We start from the raw sequence: 18,853 nt of genomic DNA, 5'->3' as shown, positions 1-18,853 counted from the left end.
TTACGCCAAAGCTGCCAGTGAGTAGACCCTGTGTGTCACATTCTGCAACTGTCATTTCAGGCTAGACAAAAATGTGTCCAACTATATAACAATAAAACATGGAGACAGATGAAAGTGATTGTCTTATATCTCAAACCATAAGAGAAAATGTTCAGAATATCAACATTGCTTTCATAAAACTGGTTAATCACACCACATTTGTGCAATTACCACACCAGGATATCTGGACCATGTATTGTTTTACCTTTTATTTACTTTTATAAAGACTTATGACTTAGAAAGGCAAAAGGAGCATGTATGCAAGAAGAAATTTATTTGACTCCAGCTGATTTTGTGCCTGTACCAAGTTTGCATTGTCATGTGATTTTTATTTTTTTCTTCAGAGGAGGATAGTGTTAAGTTAGGACTTTGATAATGTCTAACATTTTGGGTATAAATATCTGTGATCTTAATGTTTTGGCCAATATGAGCAGTTGCTATACAAGAATATTTCCAGCAAGGTTGACTTATTTGTTCACAATTTATGTAACATAAAAAATAAAGTTTGAATAAAGGTACTGGACCAAATATTTCAAGGGGAATAAGATATGTCAAAGGTATTATAACTGTTTACCAATTACCTTGACTTTACAGTAGTTCCACAAACTTAAACATGTAAACTTTGAAAAAGTTCCAATTTCAATCATCCATGGTTGTGGGGGCATGAAATATAAACTCAATGCACATTTTTAGTACGTGCCAACACTTGTTATTTTGGCCATGTGTATGAGTATGGGGTTACTCAATTGTTAAACAAAAATATGTAAATAAAAATGATTTATTATGAATAACATATTAAAAAATGATAAAATGTTAAAAGTCATATTCTTCGTCTATATTTCCTGAGTATTCACATATTTTGTCAAAGTCTATATTGATCACTTCATCTCTATCTCTCAGTAATTGTAATGTTGCTATATATCTTGACTTGTCTTTCTTCATTATTCTTGCTAACTGTAAAAGAATAGCAATTTGAATAAACGAACAGTGTTCCAATATCACTCATTATCCACATATCTTATCTGACAAAAGGTACTCATTTTAAAATACTACAATATTTCTTTTAAATTTTTTAAAAATATCCTTCTGACAAGAAATGTAATTGTGAGATTGCTTAAAATAAGATTTTCCAGATAATTGCTATCTGTCGTGAAGTAATACTGTAATCTTATTCTTTTAAACTTTTATTTTTTTCTGCTGTCATTGATGTATACCATATTTGCTCATAATGTAAAGTAAGTTACCTGTCCTTTCTGTTTCCCACTAACAATTAGTACATAGGCATTTTCTTGCTTTGGAATTACTGTTTCAAGTTCAGATTGAGAAATTTCTACAAAAAAAGAAGTTATAAATACATTAAATTTAAATCTGTTGATAGCCTTACTATGTATCTACATTTTAAATTCCTGTACCAAGTCAGGAATATGACAGTTCTTGTCCATTTGTTTTTAATGCGTTTTGTCATGTGATTTTGCCATGTGATTATGGACTTTTTGATTTGATTTCCTCTGCGTTCAGTATTTTTGTGATTTTACTTCTAACTACTTAAATTAAAAAGAAAGTTGTATTTTCAAAGAAAGAGACATACTTCATTGAGAAATTTTACGTGTATTCTATTTTTTACCCTACATTTGTTGTCCAGCTTATTCAGTTTCTTATATCTTAAATCTGTAAACAGTCAATATGTGCTTTAGTACTTTTAATATTCATAAGAGCATGTTGTAATGGAGTGTTATTCTTTCTGTAATTGCAAACTTTTATAATTAAATATACAAAATTACTCTCTGTAATATGTACAACGAAATGCTACTATTTTAATCAAATAAACTTAAAATAATTTACCGTGCATATCAAACTTACCCTCCAATACTTTACCATCATCAGTCTGACAAACACAGTTATCTAAGGACAACACATCTATTACATTGACCTGCAAATATTAGTTATTGATCAATTAATTACTAATAATAACCAATAATAAATCAATTTATGCAATGTACGATTTCAATGGATATGGTTTTTCTTTAAAATTACTTTTTTAACAAATAACATAAGTGACTAAATTTCCTCAAACTGGCTTAATTATGCAAAATATTAATATTTACATGAACAAACATGGGTTGTATAAGTACTCTGTCACATCAACTCTGCGTTTTTATACGACAGCAAAAATCATTTTGAAGTCATATAATGGTATGATGTCGTTGTCTGCGTCTTCATAGTCTACGTCGTTGTCTGCATTGTCCGAAGACACATTTGTTGTCTGGACAATAACTTATGTTTACATAAATAAATCTCTTTGAAATTTTACGAAAAGGTTCAATACCCCAAAAGAAAGGTTGGGATTGATTTTGCAGATGATGGACCCTACCGTTTAGGAATTAGGGGCCCAAAACAAGCATTTTTTTTTACTTTCAGGATAATAACTTGTTTGTAAGTGTATGGATTTATCTGATATTGTACCACAAAGTTCCAAATCACAAAAGGGAGGCTGGGATTGAGTTTGGGGGTTACTGCCCTATTTATGCAGGAATAAGGGGACAAAAGGGGCTAAAAACAAGCATATTTCTAGTTTCCAGACAATAACTTCTGTTTAAGTGTTTGGAACTCTCTGAAATTGTACTACAAGGTTCCATATACTACAATGGAAAGGCTGGGAATGAGTTTTGGTGTAATTAATCCTAGGGGGAATTTTTGAGAGGACATCTTTTATTGCATAGATTTGTAAGATCTTGACATTTGTTTTGTGTTAGAAACCTATATTATGTCCAAAATTTGATCACGATCCAAATTCAGAGCTGTATCAAGCTTTAATGTTGTGTCCATACTAACCCCAACTGTTCAGGGTTCATCCTCTGCGGTTGTATAAAGCTGTGCCCTGTGGAGCACCTGGTTGTTACATGTATTTCTGCTTTGTTTCGATCTGATGAGTTAATCCCTTTACAACTGATTTTTGTAGTTTGTTCTGGATCTTATTTTGTATCTTTACACCACTGTCCAAGGTTGGGGAGGTTTAGCTAGCTGTTTAACTCCTTTAACCCCGTAACATTCTGTATGTGCCTGTTAGAAGTCAGGACCCTATATTTCAGTGGTTGCTGCTTGTTGCTGTATATTTGTCTTTATTATTTTGTACATAAATCAGATAATTTGTTTTCTTGTTCAAATTGTTTTACAATTGCAATCTCAAGGCCTTCTATAGCTGACTAGGTGGTAAGGGTTTAACACATTGTTGAAGGCTGTATGGCAACCTATAGATGTTTATTTCGGTGTCCTTTGATCTCTTATGGAGGGTTTTCTCATTAACAATCATACCACATCTTCTTATCTTTATAAATGGTGAAATCCCTTTCCCTCAAGTCAAACGAAAGTCATTGAAATATCTGCAACAAATTTCAATAGTTTTACATGATCATGACTTTCTGAACATTTCTCATCCCTGATTTTCTCATTTTTCATAAAACATTTACCTTAGTATTATAATATCTGCCTTTCTTGTAATCTTTACTTATAATTCTGACTCGGATCTGAGGTTTTATCCAAAGAGGCTCAGATCTACTGTTACCGTTCTGACTGCTTTTGTGTTTGTCTGCATAATCATCTAATCTGAAAAAGTAAAATACATGCAGTTAGACATGATTGATTCTAAAATTATCCAGTGAGGTATTTTTACAATCCCAGAAAAAAAACTATTTTTCAAATCATATTTTACTCAGATGAGTCAAGCTGGTAATGTATATCTTGCATAAACTCAAGTATGGAAGCTCTCTTGAACACACAAGAACATAAAGGATATTAATAGTTAGAAAGAAAAGAAACATATCATTATATTAAAATATATGGTGGCAAATATTTACATGATATGTTTTCTTTGAGCATTAAATGAGTCTCCTCTTTCAATACTATTCAATCCTTTTTTTTAAATTCATAAGAAACCTCAAATTAAAAAAAAATATCCATATGTTTTTTATAACTAAATGGATTATTATAGTTTTCATTATACAACTTATGTACATATACTTTTTTCTGAGGAAAATTATTTAATTTGTTCACATTTAGAAGAAGTTTACTTATTTTTAATTGCTTGCTTCCAGGAAGCAATTCGCTGACATATTTTCCGTATGCATAGTGACTCGCGCGTAATCCTCCTGATTATACCTGTTAAACACGTGCTCAATACCCATGCTTTTTGTGATTTGTTTACTATAAGGTGACAATCGGTAAAACTCGGCTTCAAAACACAGCATTTAATGAGCAGCCATATTTGTTAAATCATAACAAACAGAGAGAAAAACAAGAGGCTGTCACAACGACAGCAAACCAGATTTATTAACATTTATTTGTGTCCTGGTAATATCACAAGAACCATTACTGATGATTGGTGAAAGTGAAAATCGTCAATATCAAATTTGACCTCTATTTTGTCATCACTATCAACATATTCAAATTTGAAAAGCTTAGATTGAATGGTTCGTGAGTAATTGCAACAACATGAATGGAAACACCATTTTATGATCTTTCAAGAACCATAACTCCTGAAACGTAAAAGTAAAAATCGTCATTATTGAAGTTGACCTCTATTTTGTCATCAGTAACAACATACTAAAATTTGAAAAGCTTTGGTTGAATGGTTCATGAGAAAATGCACGGACACGACTGGAAACACCATTTTTCAATCTTTCAAGAACCATAACTCCTGAACGGTAAAAGTCAAAATCGTCATTTTTGAACTTGACCTCCATTTAGTCATTAGTAACAACATGTTAAAATTTGGGAAGCTTTGGTAGAACAGTTCATGCGTAAATGCATGGACACGACTGGAAACGCCATTTTATGATCTTTCAAGAACCATAACTACTGAACGGTAAAAGTCAAAATCATCATTATTGATCTTGACCTCTATTTTGTCATCAGTAACAACATATTAGAATTTGAAAAGCTTTGGTTTAATGGTTCATGAGAAAATGCACGGACATGACTGGAAACACCATTTTTCAATCTTTCAAGAACCATAACTCCTGAACGGTAAAAGTCAAAATTGTCATTATTGAACTTGACCTCCATTTTGTCACCAGTAACAACATATCAAAATTTGGGAAGCTTTGGAAGAACAGTTCATGCGTAAATGCACGGACACGACTGGAAACGCCATTTTTCAATCTTTCAAGAACCATAACTTTAGCCATTATTGAACTTGACCTTCATTTAGTTGTCAGTAACAACATATTAAAATTTTTAAAGTTTTGGTTGAACGGTTCATGAGTTAATGCACAGACAACATTTGATTGTTGCCCACCGGCCCGCCGAGCATCCCCAAATCAATAACCAACATTTTTGTCACAAAAATCCAGTTAAAAATTGACGATTATATGATATATTTGCCAAAATAATGATAAAATCGTGCACAGAGGACTAAGTTTATGAGGTATACATGCATTGCTGCAAGAATTGGACAAACATTATTTTTCACCACTCACTCGTTTCATATGACTTTAACATAACAATTTTTACACACTTTTAAAACGCTACTGAAATTAAACCGAAAGACTTTTGAATAAGTACATTAAATCAGTTGAAAATCATAATTACCTGTCTCATGTTCTTCAAAATTCAATCACAAAAAAGTGCAGAAAACTGATTAATTTAGTGATTTTTTTTAAGTCCAAGTCACATAACTCTGCAAAAAATTAAAACTTGATCTGCAACTTGTTGTAATAAAAATATATATACTCTCAATTTTCAAATCGATATATTTCAAGCATATAGAAAAAAGTATGGAAATTGATTTGCAAGACTGACTGATGGACAGTCAGACAGATGGAGTGCAAACCTGAAGTCCGTTCAACTTCGTAGGTAGGGGACTTATTTACAAATATATACCTATCATGTTTTCTTTTCCTAGAATCAGAACTGGGTTGTCTATTATCATCTTCATACTGTTTACTATCATGGTCAGAATCTTCATCTCTATGTTTGTCTTTCTTAGACTTGTGATGTCTTTCTCTTTTTCTATCCTTTTCCTTCTTTCTTTCCTCCTCTTCTTTGTATTTGTCTGCTTTTGCTTTGTCTGCAATGTGTTCATTGAGCATATTAGAATACTGATTTTACTTCGTCTTTATACATAAAATAACCAGTATAACATTTGCAAATTATGTATTCAAGTCCTTTAAACTGATTTTTGTGCCATAAAATTACCTGAAATTTAACTCACTTCATTTCAGTAACTTTTATTGTGTGGTGTATAAAATCAGGGGAAAAAAACATGCTTGGAACAATAACCTTTCCTCATCTTGTTGCTAAAATGCAGCGGAAATTGTGTTTGTTGTTTTAGATCATATCTTTAATTTGAAAGATGATAATTTTATGCAAAATATAAATAAAACTAAATAAAACTGGACTCAAAAAAAAATTTTAGCTATTCAGTAATTCACTATTATGTGGATTCTCTTTATTCTCATTTATTCAAATCATGAAAATTGTGTCAAATGCGAATTGATGGTAATGTTAATAAAATATTTTATTTGTAACTTTCCAATACTGATGTTACTTACTGAGAATTTTAGAATGCTTTTTATAGTCATGGCTATCTACCAGTCTGATTGCATATTGACTTTGAGTGACCATATTCCCACCCAATGTTAGCTTGACCATCACTCTGGCATTGTCTTCATCTAAACCTTCTATCTGTTGATAATAAAGAGAAATAAATTGTTAATTTAGTCAAGTACAACTCATTTTATTAAATCAAATTTATTTTTTCTTACAATATCTGTTTGAAACAGCAGAAATAGTGAAAACATTATAATCATTTAATTGTTTCCCTCCAAATATTAGCAGTCTATCTATGTTATACCTATTTATCTATAAACTGGAAGTGAAAAAGTGCAACAAATCGAGGACTTTTCATGGGAGATATACATAAGATATTATAAGACATAGAGTCTGTTGAAAAGACATATTCAAACCTTTGATGGATGTTGAAAAATTAACACTTTTTACAGAAACAAACTCATATGAATTAAATACTGTGTACTCATTTATTTTCGTGGGTATCAATTTTCATGGATTGCTGAAAACCTGCATACTGTTTAAACATTAATTTTTAGTGGGGTTAAAATTTCGTGGTTTTGTATTCAAAAGTAAGTTCGTGGGGATTAATTTTCATGGTTTTTAAGTTTGGAAAAAAATTACAAAAATTTCACTATATGATTGACAATAAACAATATAACTGATTTGAACTTTCGCCGTTGGTAAATAATAAATAATTGCATTTCATAGTAACATTTCATAGCACTAATCAAGGGTTGTAACCTGCACACGCTAATTGGCTTTTACACCCTTTGATGTTTTATCAAAGGACAATGATTGTGTAATTAATGTATTACGACTTTACAGATGCATTAGGCTGTTAAATGACATTGATTGACAGTTCTTGATGATAATTAATTACTTTACAAAAAAGGATAAGTATCATCATCTGACTTATAAAAAAAACTTATAATATCGATGTCTTATCAATTAACCTATTTATTTCATTGTCTGCATTTATGTTTATCAATTATATAATTTCAATAGGATTTAGTCAGATCATAAAATAATGTAAATCTACAGTTAAATTTTCGTTGAGGTTTTAATTTTGTGGATAATTCCTATCCACGAATTAAACGAAATTAAATCCCCCACGAAAATTGGTATCTGACGAATAATAATGAATCTACAGTAAATGTTATTCAACTTGTTTTGCCTTGGTTTTTTGTGTTTTAACGCACTTTTAAGCACCCACATTTTTGTGGAGGCCAGTTTTTATTGGTGGAAGAAGCCGAAGTGGTGGAGAAAACCATGACCTTCTATAGGAAAACTTACAATCCTAGTCAATTAAGATTGGAGTCAAATGCACTTACGCAAGCGGGATGTGAACTCACAACCTCAGTATTGACTGGCTAGTGATACAGTAGTAACTACTTATACCAATTGGCCATGAGGCCCCTACATGGTATTTTAAAAAGTGAAAGGAATTCAATGAGAATCTGAAATCATGTCACATTGTAATTTGTTCATGTTTTCTTATTTTCTTGGTTACTATTTTTTCGTGAATTGTGGAAAACTTGTACTTTTTATGGTTTTAACAATGTCTTCATAGATTCCTATACAAAATTAGTAATTTGTTGAACATACCCACAAAATCCACGTTAATTGGTATCTAAGGAATAATAATAAATCCAAGGCTTACAAATTTGAAGCCTTGTATATAAAGTCTGTAAGTTCTTTTCTTTTATACTACTTTCACACAACTTACAATGCCATAAAGATTTTTATTAGCTCCCTTCAGAAGAAGGCAGTAAGCTCCCTTCTTTAAAACTAGTGCTTCCTCATTGTCATTTTTTCCTGATCCTTTCTTTGAATCATTCAACTGGGCTGCTTGTGACCTATCAGCTCCTAATCCAAGGCCCTTGGGTCTCAAAACAGCATTCACAGGAGCTACAGATCTATGTAAATAAATTGAAATAACAGAAATTGTTTAAATTTGCATATTTAAATGTGTAAATATTTGATTTTTACTTTTACAATTTTGAGATGGAGATGAAGTCATGCAATTTTCTTTTAGCTTGTTACATGAATTTAAAGTAGTGAAATTCTGCAAACAATAAAAAAGTATTTTCCTTACACTGCTCTCTATCAGTTTGACCTCCAAAACTGTGTCTCAGATTTCCAAAAACATCAACATACTCAAATAAATTTAGTGATCTCTTCTGAATTGATGTTGCAAATTTCATTTGAAGTTTATGAAAGAATGAAATACAATAGGAAAAATCAAAAATCTGAGACACTGCTCTGGAGGTCAAACTGTGTTGAACAAGAATTTATAAAATATTTTAGATGCTATGAATAACAACAAAGCTAAATTCATTCAAGTGTGGACATCACAATATATCAACTGATTACGCAATGGCTTGTGTTCCTTTTCCAAGTATTTGATACTTTTTTTTAAATTTCAATACAACTATCAGTTTTAGTTGGTCCTTATCACCATCATCATCTGCCTTTCTCATCCTCTGATTAATAAAAGATAACATTGAAATATGTCGATCAGCCATTTTTGTCAGAGTGACGCAATTAATAAATAAATTTTTACAGTGCAAAACAAAAGAAAATCCAGAATTTGAAAAAAAACTGACCACCTCTTATATTGGAAGGTGGTTGGCTTTCAAAAGAAGGTGGTCGGCACACCCTACTTAAATCCTGAATGGAATACACTGACTTATCAGCTGATTCAGCATGTATGCTACTGTTTCTACATACTTATTATTTTTTCCAATACCCTGTCCTTCTGACCATCCCATTCCTCTTAGCATAGCTAACCCAAATTGGTCTATAGGTATTTCTTCATAGTCATTTTCTTCAGGCTAAAAATATATATATGAAACATTAAATATGATTGTGACCAATAACACTATTATGCTTACATGTACAGTGTATTTCTGTATAAAGTAACTCCTCTGAACATGTATATATACATATCATCGTCGTATGTAATACACAAACAATTTCAAAATATATCTAAATATGAGAAATATAATTGATAAATATCACTTCAAACGTGTTAATCAAAATATCATTTGCTTTTTCATTTTCATATAAATATATGCAATTGAACATTATCTTGTAGAAAAAAAATTCCTATAATTATATAAGGCCACGGTTTTTTAATTTGTTGGTTTACAGATTTTTCGCATAAAAAAGTCAGGTCGGTCGGTCAGAAAAAAATAGAAAAAAAATATCTTTCATAACAGAAAAAATATGCAAAATAAATATATATTTCACCTTACTAACAAAATGTTTGTTTTATATGCTGTTTTGTCATCATTTCTTAACATAAAGTTCGATGAAATATTATTGATCATGAACATCGCATGACATCGTTTAATAATTTCCTGTAAAAAAGGGGGTTGCACGAACAAAGACGAAATTAAATCCTCATTTCACAAACAAGAAAAACAGATTGGCGTAGCTCTCAATCAATTCCAGAAAACTTGGTGAATAATGATCTTCAAGCACAAAAACTAATAAATTTTGTTATCTATGAAACAAGAAAATTTCAAATGATTTGTTAATATTCAGTACTTTAATTGATGTATTCCACCTGTCCACATTTGGACAAGTCTATTTCTCTGAGATGATGCATCTTACAGACTGATGACAAATAAGGGAAACAAACTTATTTTGTAATTGGTTTTAAACACAGGTTTCGTTCCGCAAAATTATTTGCGCAAAAGACAATTCAAGGTCAGTTATAATTGATTTGTCTATTTTTAGAAACTTAAATTGGAAGTTTTATTTTTCACAACAGAAAGTGTTACATTGTATCAACTTTGTTAATGATTAATGCATTTCATTTCATAATAAAAGAAAATTTAAATTATTTTTCAGGGATAATGCATTTATAAGGGCCGGCGGGAATAAAAAAGCATGAAAAGTCAATTTTATTTTTATTCTGAAAATCGGCAAAATCTGGTCGGCGGATCTGTAAACCAGGGACGTATATAGTATATAAGTATCTGCGTAAACCAACAAATAAAAAAAACGTGGCCTAAGATACAAACAAGAGTGCACACGCTGAAATGTCTCGCCTTCTTTACTAATCATTGTTATCATGTTGATAGACCTAAATATAAAGCTTTATTACAACTGTCACATAAACTCAACATTAACCAAGAAAACGAAACATTGATCAATGAACCATGAAAATGAGGTCAAGGTCAGATGAACCATGTCAGGCAGACATGTACAGCTAACAATTCATCAATACACAAATAAAGTTGACTTATTGCTAATAAATTAAGAAAAACAGACCAAAACACAAACACTTAACACTTAGCAATGGACCGTGAAAATCAGGTCAAGGTCAAATAAAACCTGCGTAACAGATATATAGGTCATAAAATATTTCCATAAACCAAATATAGTTGACCTAATGCATAAAGTATTAGAAAAATAGACAAAAACTCAAAACTTAACTTTGACCACTGGACCATAAAATGAGGTCAAGGTCAGATGACACCTGTCAGCTAGACATGTACATCTAAAAATCATTCCATACACAAAATATAGTACACTTATTGCATATAGTATAAGAGAAACAGACCAAAACACAAAAACTTAACTATAATTACTGAACCATGAAAATGAGGTCAAGGTCAGATGACACCTGCCAGTTGGACATGTACACCTTACAGTCCTTCCATACACCGAATATACTAGACCTATTGCTTATAGTATCTGAGATATTGACTTGACCACCAAAACTTAACCTTGTTCACTGATCCATGAAATGAGGTCCAGGTCAAGTGACAACTGTGTGATGTGCATAAGGACCTTGCAAGGTACGCACATAACAAATATAGTTATCCATTTACTAATAATAAGAGAGAATTTAACTTTACAAAAAAATCTTAACCTTTTTTTTCAAGTAGTCACTGAATCATGAAAATGAGGTCAAGGACATTGGACATGTGACTGACTGAAAGTTCGTAACATGAGGCATCTATATACAAAGTATGAAGCATCCAGGTCTTCTACCTTCTAAAATATAAAGCTTTCAAGAAGTGAGCTAACACCGCCGCCATCTGCCGTAGCCGCCGACGCCGGATCACTATCCCTATGTCGAGCTTTCTGCAACAAAAGTTGCAGGCTCGACAAAAAACAATAATATGAAATACAAGTCTGAAAATTAAAATTCTATGATTATATATACATTGTATAGTAATATATGTCAAAATAAACTTCCAACACAAAATCAGAATGTGTCTTAAGTCAAAAGAGTCACACATATAAAATCCTTTCAGATTGTATTAATTCCGACATTAATATAACTCATAGCTGATAAATATTCTACATCTTTATTTGGAAGTACAATGTACATGAGTATACTTATTTCAATTTTTTTATATAGTACCTCATCAGGTCTTAAGCCTACATCTAACTTATCATCTGTTTCAAAACCTTCTGGAATTTTGTTTTGCATCAAGAGAGGAATATTTAATCCCATATCAGTTTGCCCCTTCCCTTGTTCAGCTTCCTGAAACTTTCTTGCATCTGAAAAATGTTATAATTAAGTATACTTTACTTTTAAATACATATTGTTGATTCATTTTGTGTGAATGAATTTATACATCTCATTACTTACAAATCGCCTTTCAAAAAATATTTTATCTATTTGTGTTCAATTAATATTAACAATCCATCATTTTTTGTTGTCTTTGTTTGTGAACACTTGTGTCTTTGTACAGAGCTTCGTGTTGTCCTTTTATGTAGACTCTTTTTTGTTAATGCAGATTTCCATGTTGTTCATCAAATACTTTAACTGGACACTTATTTATTGGTGTTGATTGCTGTGTTTTCATTTATATGGACAATTTAGTGTTGTTGTACTGTTTCATATCTAGACACTTGGTTTAGTTATGTTATTTTACTGGTACATTTGGATTATGGAGCAGTTTTGCTTGGTTATCATCTTTCTGAGAATATTTGATTAGTTGTGCAGGTACTTGAGTTGTGATTGCTGTTTTCATTTTAACACTTTTGTTGAATTGGGTTGTCTTTTAAGTGGACACTTGTTCGTGTGTGAATCCAACAAGAGCTTGACAATCCATATAGGCACTTGTCAACTGTTTACCTACTGAGCCACTCTCACATGTTTAACACCACAACATTCTTAGTTTACCTACTGAGCCACTCTCTCATGTTTAACACCACAACATTCTTTGTTTACCTACTGAGCCACTCTCTCATGTTTAACACCACAACATTCTTTATGTGCCTGCAGCAATTTAGGAGACAGCTTACATTTGGTGGATGTAGTTTAGGAGACAGCTTACATTTGGTGGATGTAATTTAGGAGACAGCTTACATTTGGTGGATGTAGTTTAGGAGACAGCTTACATTTGGTGGATGTAATTTAGGAGACAGCTTACATTTGGTGGATGTAGTTTAGGAGACAGCTTACATTTGATGGATGTAGTTTAGGAGACAGCTTACATTTGGTGGATGTAGTTTAGGAGACAGCTTACATTTGGTGGATGTAGTTTAGGAGACAGCTTACATTTGGTGGATGTAGTTTAGGAGACAGCTTACATTTGGTGGATGTAATTTAGGAGACAGCTTACATTTGGTGGATGTAGTTTAGGAGACAGCTTACATTTGGTGGATGTAGTTTAGGAGACAGCTTACATTTGGTGGATGTAGTTTAGGAGACAGCTTACATTTGGTGGATGTAGTTTAGGAGACAGCTTACATTTGATGGATGTAGTTTAGGAGACAGCTTACATTTGGTGGATGTAGTTTAGGAGACAGCTTACATTTGGTGGATGTAGTTTAGGAGACAGCTTACATTTGGTGGATGTAGTTTAGGAGACAGCTTACATTTGGTGGATGTAGTTTAGGAGACAGCTTACATTTGGTGGATGTAGTTTAGGAGACAGCTTACATTTGGTGGATGTAGTTTAGGAGACAGCTTACATTTGGTGGATGTAGTTTAGGAGACAGCTTACATTTGATGGATGTAGTTTAGGAGACAGCTTACATTTGATGGATGTAGTTTAGGAGACAGCTTACATTTGGTTGATGTAATTTAGTAGACAGCTTACATTTGATGGATGTAGTTTAGGAGACAGCTTACATTTGGTTGATGTAATTTAGTAGACAGCTTACATTTGATGGATGTAGTTTAGGAGACAGCTTACATTTGGTTGATGTAATTTAGTAGACAGCTTACATATGGTTGATGTAGTTGGTTTCTGTCTGTAGCATTGCAATCTTTTTTAATGTAATAAATCTATTCATTTGCTTTTATTGTCATTTGATTTGTTTTATATTTTGGCATATGAAGGGCATTTATCATGTTTATAGCTGACCAAAGGGTATAAGTTTTGCTCCTTATTGAAGAACGTATGGTGATAGTAGTCGTCATATCATGATTATTGTTAATCAAGAAATGTTTTCTAATGTACATTTCTACAAGATTTAGTAATACCTTCTACCAGTTCCTGAACAGCACTGTCCTCAATTTGATTTCCAGATGCGTTAACCCTCCACTTGTTTTCTTTAATTAAGGGTATAACATACTCTTTGGCTTTGGTTTTTGTGCTGCAATGAACATGATAAATAAATTATAAATCAATATGGAAATAGAGAATATCTTTATTATAAAAAAAATCTTCTGTCTGTAAAGGGAAAGTTAAGTCTTCAATTTGTTTATTTTTAAAAGATGATAGCCTTAAGTTACATGAGTATGGAACAATAGTATGTGACCCCTACACATCTACTAACATGACCAAGCTTGAAAAAATAAATGAACAAGCTGCAAGAGATGATGATGGTTGGGTCCCAAACTAGAATTACATGACATAAAGACAAGATGCTCAAACCAGGAACTAATATTTTTTTATACTGCGGTTGAGGGGCTGGTTCCTGCATGCTATAGAACCAGATGAATATTTTAAAACAGCATATCCAAAAAGGCTAATTAATGCCAGGAAAATGTCAGATAATAAAAAGTGTGGTAAAACAAAGGAACAACACAAAGTGTTTAGAAATTCAACTAGCAATACTCCTTTCCAATATATATTTGTAAAAGAATGAAAAAGTCAGTGGAACCACCTTGAAGACACTGTAGTGAAGAGTGTACTGTACATACATTTTGTACATGAAGAGTGTGCATCATCATTGATAGTCTGAGATTACTCTGTCAGACGTCCTTGGCTGTTTTGCCAGACAAGCTAGGGCTTTGGAACCATGGCCCCACCTTGTCTGGCAAAATAGCCATAAGACGTCAGAGTAATCTCGGACTACATCATTGAGAACTTCAAGACTGCTCTTAGAGTCTCCCGCACCATAAACAAATTGACCGTGCTGTCTCTACCCTTATTTCAAAGACAGTATTGATATCCGCAACGGGTTCATAGAGATACAGATCCATAAGGATTATAGGATAACATGAATGGCCGAATAACAATGTTTTAATATCTGAATAACACTTGTCATGCTTGTAATGACCTTATAACACTTGAAATTTTAATATTAGCGCATATTGATGACTTTTAAATATTGATCATTTAGTAATTATATATTATCGATGTATTTTATAACTAAAAAATGATTAACAGAAAAAAGATAAACTCATAAAGATCACTTTAAATTTAGTGTTTACTTCCAACATGACAGCCATTGTAATTTCCGTGGTCTCCATGTTGGATGTAGACACTAAATTTAAAAAGTTCTTCATGAACTTATCTGCTTTCAGTAAATCATTTTTAAGCTATAAAATACATAGATAATAACATGAAACATGAAAACTTAATTAAATGCCTATTTCTACATATAAAATATGTATTCAATGGCGTTGTACATAAATGACATATAAAATACAAAAATACAATATGCATGTACTATACCAAGAATTGAAAATATATACTGTGATACACAAAAAAAAAGTCAGAAAAGTTCAAAATAATTTTCGAAATACAATGTTTTCAACCGACATTTAAAAGTATCCAAAGATTCAGAGTTTCTTACATTTGTACCTAGTTCATTCCACAATTTTGGCCCAATAGTACTAAAGCTTCTATCTGAAAAAGTTTTCTTTCTGTTACATTTTGTATATGGGACTGCATAACAACCAATAGATGACTCTGACGACCTTAATGAACGTTTCAACACTTGAGGATTTAACAAATTGATCAAATATGACGGTGCATTACCTACATGACATTTGTACCTATATGTTAAGATTTTGAATATAATTCTGGCTTTGATCGGAAGCCAGTGTAAGTCAAACAATGCCTGCTTGGCACTATCATACTTAGAACAGTTTAACACAAGTTTGGCATACATATTCTGTATACATTGCAATTTATATAAATCAGTTTGTGAAATTCCAAAAGTATAACATTGCAATAATCTAAATGTGATATAACCAAAGATAAGACCAAAGTTTCAGTTGCTTCTTTCCATAGATAGGATCTTATGCACTTTATTTTGTAGCAGTTCATCATTGCTGTCTTATTTTTTTTAGAAATATGGTCTTTGAAGTTTAGAGTCTCATCCAGAAAAGCTCCTAAGTACCATATACATGTTTTTGATTTTATAACATCTCCACAAATGATTATTTCTTTTGTCAGACATTTGGAGAGTTGTTGTTGACTGCCAAAGAGAATAAACTCTGTTTTCGCATTGTTCATTTTTAGTTTGTTACTGTTCATCCAGGTGTTTATATGAACAGCGCAGTCCTGTAAGTCACGAATTGCATCCATCTCATTCGTTAGTGTTGGCACGAAACGTTTATTAGCAGTATGGTCGTCGGCAAATCCGTACACAGTAATAGATGGAATAATGTGGAATAGAGTTCTGGCGTAGACTAAATAAAGCCAGGGACCTAAGCAACTTCCCTGTGGTACACTACACTCAAGAAGTCGCTCTGATGATGTTGTAGAGCTGACATTTACACAACAGCTTCGAGGTCTCAAATAGGAATCGATCCATTTAAGTGCGGTTCCATTTACACCGTACTGATATTCGAGTACTTTTATCAAAATACTATGATCAACAGTATCGAATGCTGCACTTAAATCAACGGCGATCATAGTGGTGACTTTTTGATGCTCCATCCCATCAAGTATGTCGTTAACAAGTCGTAGAAGGGCCGATTCGCACGAATGGAATTGACGATACGCAGATTGGTTTGTAGGAAGGAGATCATGATCTTTCACATGTTCATTCAGTCTATATAGCGCACATTTTTCAATTTATTTAGACAGGAAAGACAAGTTGCTTACTGGTCTATAATTTGAGTAAATTAGTTCAAGACCAGCCTTTTTCAGCAGAGGCCTGACTACCGCTTGCTTCCATCTTAATGGGAAGATGCCTTGACTAAGAGACAAGTTAACTAACTTTGTGATAACAGGCAACAATTCACTAAGGAACAATTTAAGTACTTTTGTAGGCAAAATGTCAAGTTCGCATGATTTACATTGCAATTTGTTTATGATGGTCTTAACTTCGTCTTCTGAAAGATTTTTAAATGATGTAAATAACGGAATGTCTTTGAACAATGGTTTGTAATCGTCAAAGTCTCTCAGAGAATCACGAATTGTTTTTATTTTGTTCATAAAGAAGTCCACAAATTTATCGGGAAGTTCATTTTCTTTTTCAACGGCTGGCATCGGATTTTCCCCCTTACTGCCTGTTAAGTCTTTTACGAATTTGTATAGCTTTTAAGAATCACCTTTAAAAGAAAGTACTTTTTGACTTAGAATGGAATGTTTCTCATTTCTAAGTTCATGGTGGTATTTGTTCATGGATGATTTATAAATTTCGTAATCACACGGTTTTCGGTGTTTACGCCAGAGTCTTTCTCTATATACTATTATTTAATAACCAATGTTTTAAAAGTCACTAATATTTGCTAATATTTAAATTCCAAGCGTTATTTGGTCATTACAAGTGTATTCGGATATAAACAGTGTTATTCGGTCATTCGAGGTACCGGATCCATAACTAACACAACTTTTTTCTAAACAAAAGAGCAGCAAAAGATACCACTTTTACCAGAGGGAAATTCAAACACATAGATCAAAAATATACTGAACATGATTACAAAAGAAAAAGACAAACAAAAGTACACAAAACACAGCATAGAAAAATAGAGACTCAGCAACATGAACATCACCAAAACTCAACTGTTCAAATTTATCCAAGGCTTGTGTTACCTTTTAGAAAAGTTCTCGTCAACCTCGGTTACAAATTCTGCCTCGTCGTTCTTTTCGACTTCTCCTTCGCTAATTTGAGATTTTCCCAAAGACTTGTTCTTTTTAATTTTTGAAAATCCAAAGGACACTGTTTTCTGTTCCATTTTTATGATTTTGTGATCTTTTTCGACAATTTATTTTTTATTTTTTATAAACAGGAAGTATACGTTTTACGTACGTTTAATACAGGAGAGTCGGAGTAGATTGCAATTCAGTCATTCAAAAAAAATCGTCTGCTATGTATGGTTGTACTTTTGCAATAAAGCATTATTATACAAGAAGATTTCTGATACTCGAGCTATTCAATCAATATTTGATTTATTTATTGTGCATATCATTATAAGGATTATGTACCCTTAGTTTCAGTGATTCAATGACATTTTGTGGAAAATACACACCCCTTTCCCCTCAAGTTATTTGGCGTGATACTTTTAGATAGAGAATTGTTGTATGCAGTGCTAGCAATGATTTCCTTAAAACAAGTTTATAAATTTAGATATCGGTTAAAAGAAATATAATTAAGACCAATTCAAGTACACCTTCAAGGGTGCGGTTGACTTTAGGGACTCAGCACGATGATTTTTTTTAATTTAGAAGTGTTCCAAATAATAAATGATAAATGCTAGCACATCATAGGCAAATAAGTGATTATTAAATCCATGCTTAAGATTTTATCACAAAAATCACTTTTTTTTAAGTTTGAGTATTTTCTGTGAAAATCTAGGGTTTTTTTGGCACCAAATCCCTTTTTAGGGATTTGTTAGCTCATCTGGCCAGAAGGGCCAATTGAGCTTATCTCATCACTTGGCGTCCAACATACATGAAGCATGAATGTTCGGCCTTATGAGGTGCTGACCAAGTGTTGTTACTTTGAGGCCGATCCATCATCCAAGATGGCCGCCAGCGGGGGACTCAGTTTAACATAGGACCCTTGGGAACACATACAAATAAAATTGAGAATGGAAATGGGGAATATGTCAAAGAGACAACAACCCGACCATATAACAGACAACAGC

At 32.4% G+C, this 18,853-nt stretch overlaps 1 protein-coding gene across 1 annotated transcript; it reads right to left on the bottom strand.

Annotated features, from left to right (window-relative positions):
* Window positions 1-801: 801 nt before the first annotated feature.
* LOC134716704 (G-patch domain and KOW motifs-containing protein-like) lies at window positions 802-18,027 on the bottom strand. The gene is made up of 11 exons (XM_063579711.1): window positions 17,799-18,027; window positions 14,066-14,178; window positions 11,990-12,129; window positions 9,337-9,440; window positions 8,333-8,522; window positions 6,588-6,720; window positions 5,917-6,103; window positions 3,507-3,642; window positions 1,900-1,969; window positions 1,284-1,369; window positions 802-993 (listed from the first exon to the last, which is right to left on the bottom strand). Exons 1-11 carry the CDS (start codon window positions 17,939-17,941, stop codon window positions 853-855), a joined length of 1,443 nt encoding a protein of 480 aa, XP_063435781.1. The 5' UTR covers window positions 17,942-18,027; the 3' UTR covers window positions 802-852.
* Window positions 18,028-18,853: the final 826 nt, after the last annotated feature.

The sequence above is a fragment of the Mytilus trossulus genome, chromosome 1 (genome assembly GCF_036588685.1).
Source record: "Mytilus trossulus isolate FHL-02 chromosome 1, PNRI_Mtr1.1.1.hap1, whole genome shotgun sequence".
NCBI lineage: Eukaryota > Metazoa > Mollusca > Bivalvia > Mytilida > Mytilidae > Mytilus > Mytilus trossulus.
The sequence above is the reverse complement of the archived record's forward strand: the minus strand, read 5'-3'. Positions and strand labels throughout refer to the sequence as shown.

Coding starts and splice junctions, on each gene's coding strand:
- LOC134716704 (XM_063579711.1), bottom strand. CDS start 17,941: ATGGAACAGAAAACAGTGTCCTTTGGATTTTCAAAAATTAAAAAGAAC. Junction 12,130..14,065: donor TGTTCAGGAACTGGTAGAAG/GTATTACTAAAT, acceptor AACATTTTTCAG/ATGCAAGAAAGTTTCAGGAA. Junction 9,441..11,989: donor TAGGCTTAAGACCTGATGAG/GTACTATATAAA, acceptor ATATATTTTTAG/CCTGAAGAAAATGACTATGA.